The 1,095-nt window shown below is 35.4% G+C and overlaps 1 protein-coding gene across 1 annotated transcript in view; it reads left to right on the top strand.

Moving 5' to 3' along the window:
- EDI_025810 (pyruvate, phosphate dikinase, putative) overlaps positions 1-1,095 on the top strand; it is a gene marked incomplete at both ends in the record, with an annotated part of 2,249 nt that overhangs the window by 720 nt on the left and 434 nt on the right. Inside the window, one exon of the mRNA XM_001733253.1 lies at positions 1-1,074. This exon is cut by the window's left edge and continues 720 nt beyond it. Coding sequence (XP_001733305.1) covers positions 1-1,074 — 1,074 coding nt within the window. The remainder of the gene's footprint in view (positions 1,075-1,095) is intronic.

Below are 1,095 nucleotides of genomic sequence, written 5' to 3'. Positions count from 1 at the left end.
CAATCAGTTGATCAATTACTTCATAAGAATATGCCAGCTAATTATTCAGAAGCACCATTAGTTAAAGGACTTCCAGCATCACCAGGAGCTGCTACAGGAGCTGTTGTTTTCGATGCAGATGATGCAGTTGAACAAGCTAAAGGAAAGAAAGTTCTTCTTCTTAGAGAAGAAACCAAACCAGAAGATATTCATGGATTCTTTGTTGCTGAAGGTATTTTAACATGCAGAGGAGGAAAAACATCACATGCAGCAGTCGTTGCTAGAGGTATGGGTAAACCATGTGTCTCAGGAGCTGAAGGAATTAAAGTTGATGTTGCTAAGAAAGTAGCTAAGATTGGAACTCTTGAAGTTCATGAAGGAGATATTTTGACCATTGATGGATCAACTGGATGTGTCTATAAAGGAGAAGTTCCATTAGAAGAACCACAAGTTGGGTCAGGATATTTCGGAACTATCTTAAAATGGGCCAATGAAATTAAAAAGATTGGAGTATTTGCAAATGCTGATCTTCCATCAGCAGCTAAAAAAGCACTTGAATTTGGAGCTGAAGGTATTGGACTTTGCAGAACTGAACGTATGTTCAATGCAGTTGAAAGACTTCCAATTGTTGTCAAGATGATTCTTTCAAATACACTTGAAGAAAGAAAGAAATATCTTAATGAACTTATGCCACTTCAAAAACAAGATTTCATTGGATTATTGAAGACTATGAATGGACTTCCAGTTACAGTCAGACTTCTTGATCCACCATTACATGAATTCCTCCCAACTCTTGAAGAGTTAATGAGAGAAATCTTTGAAATGAAACTTTCAGGTAAGACTGAAGGACTTGCAGAAAAAGAAGTTGTTCTTAAGAAAGTTAAAGAACTTATGGAAGTTAATCCAATGATTGGACATAGAGGAATTAGACTTGGAACTACTAATCCAGAAATTTATGAAATGCAAATTAGAGCATTCTTAGAAGCTACTGCAGAAGTTATTAAGGAAGGAATTAAGACACATGCAGAAATTATGATTCCAAATGTTACAGAAGTTAATGAACTTATTAACTTAAGAAAGAATGTTCTTGAACCAGTTCAGAAGAAGTGAAAAGAA

Source organism: Entamoeba dispar, genomic scaffold, assembly GCF_000209125.1.
Source record: "Entamoeba dispar SAW760 scf_1105229459309 genomic scaffold, whole genome shotgun sequence".
Classification (NCBI taxonomy): domain Eukaryota; phylum Evosea; order Mastigamoebida; family Endamoebidae; genus Entamoeba; species Entamoeba dispar.
Note: the sequence above shows the minus strand (reverse complement) of the source record. Positions and strands in the feature narration are given on the sequence as shown.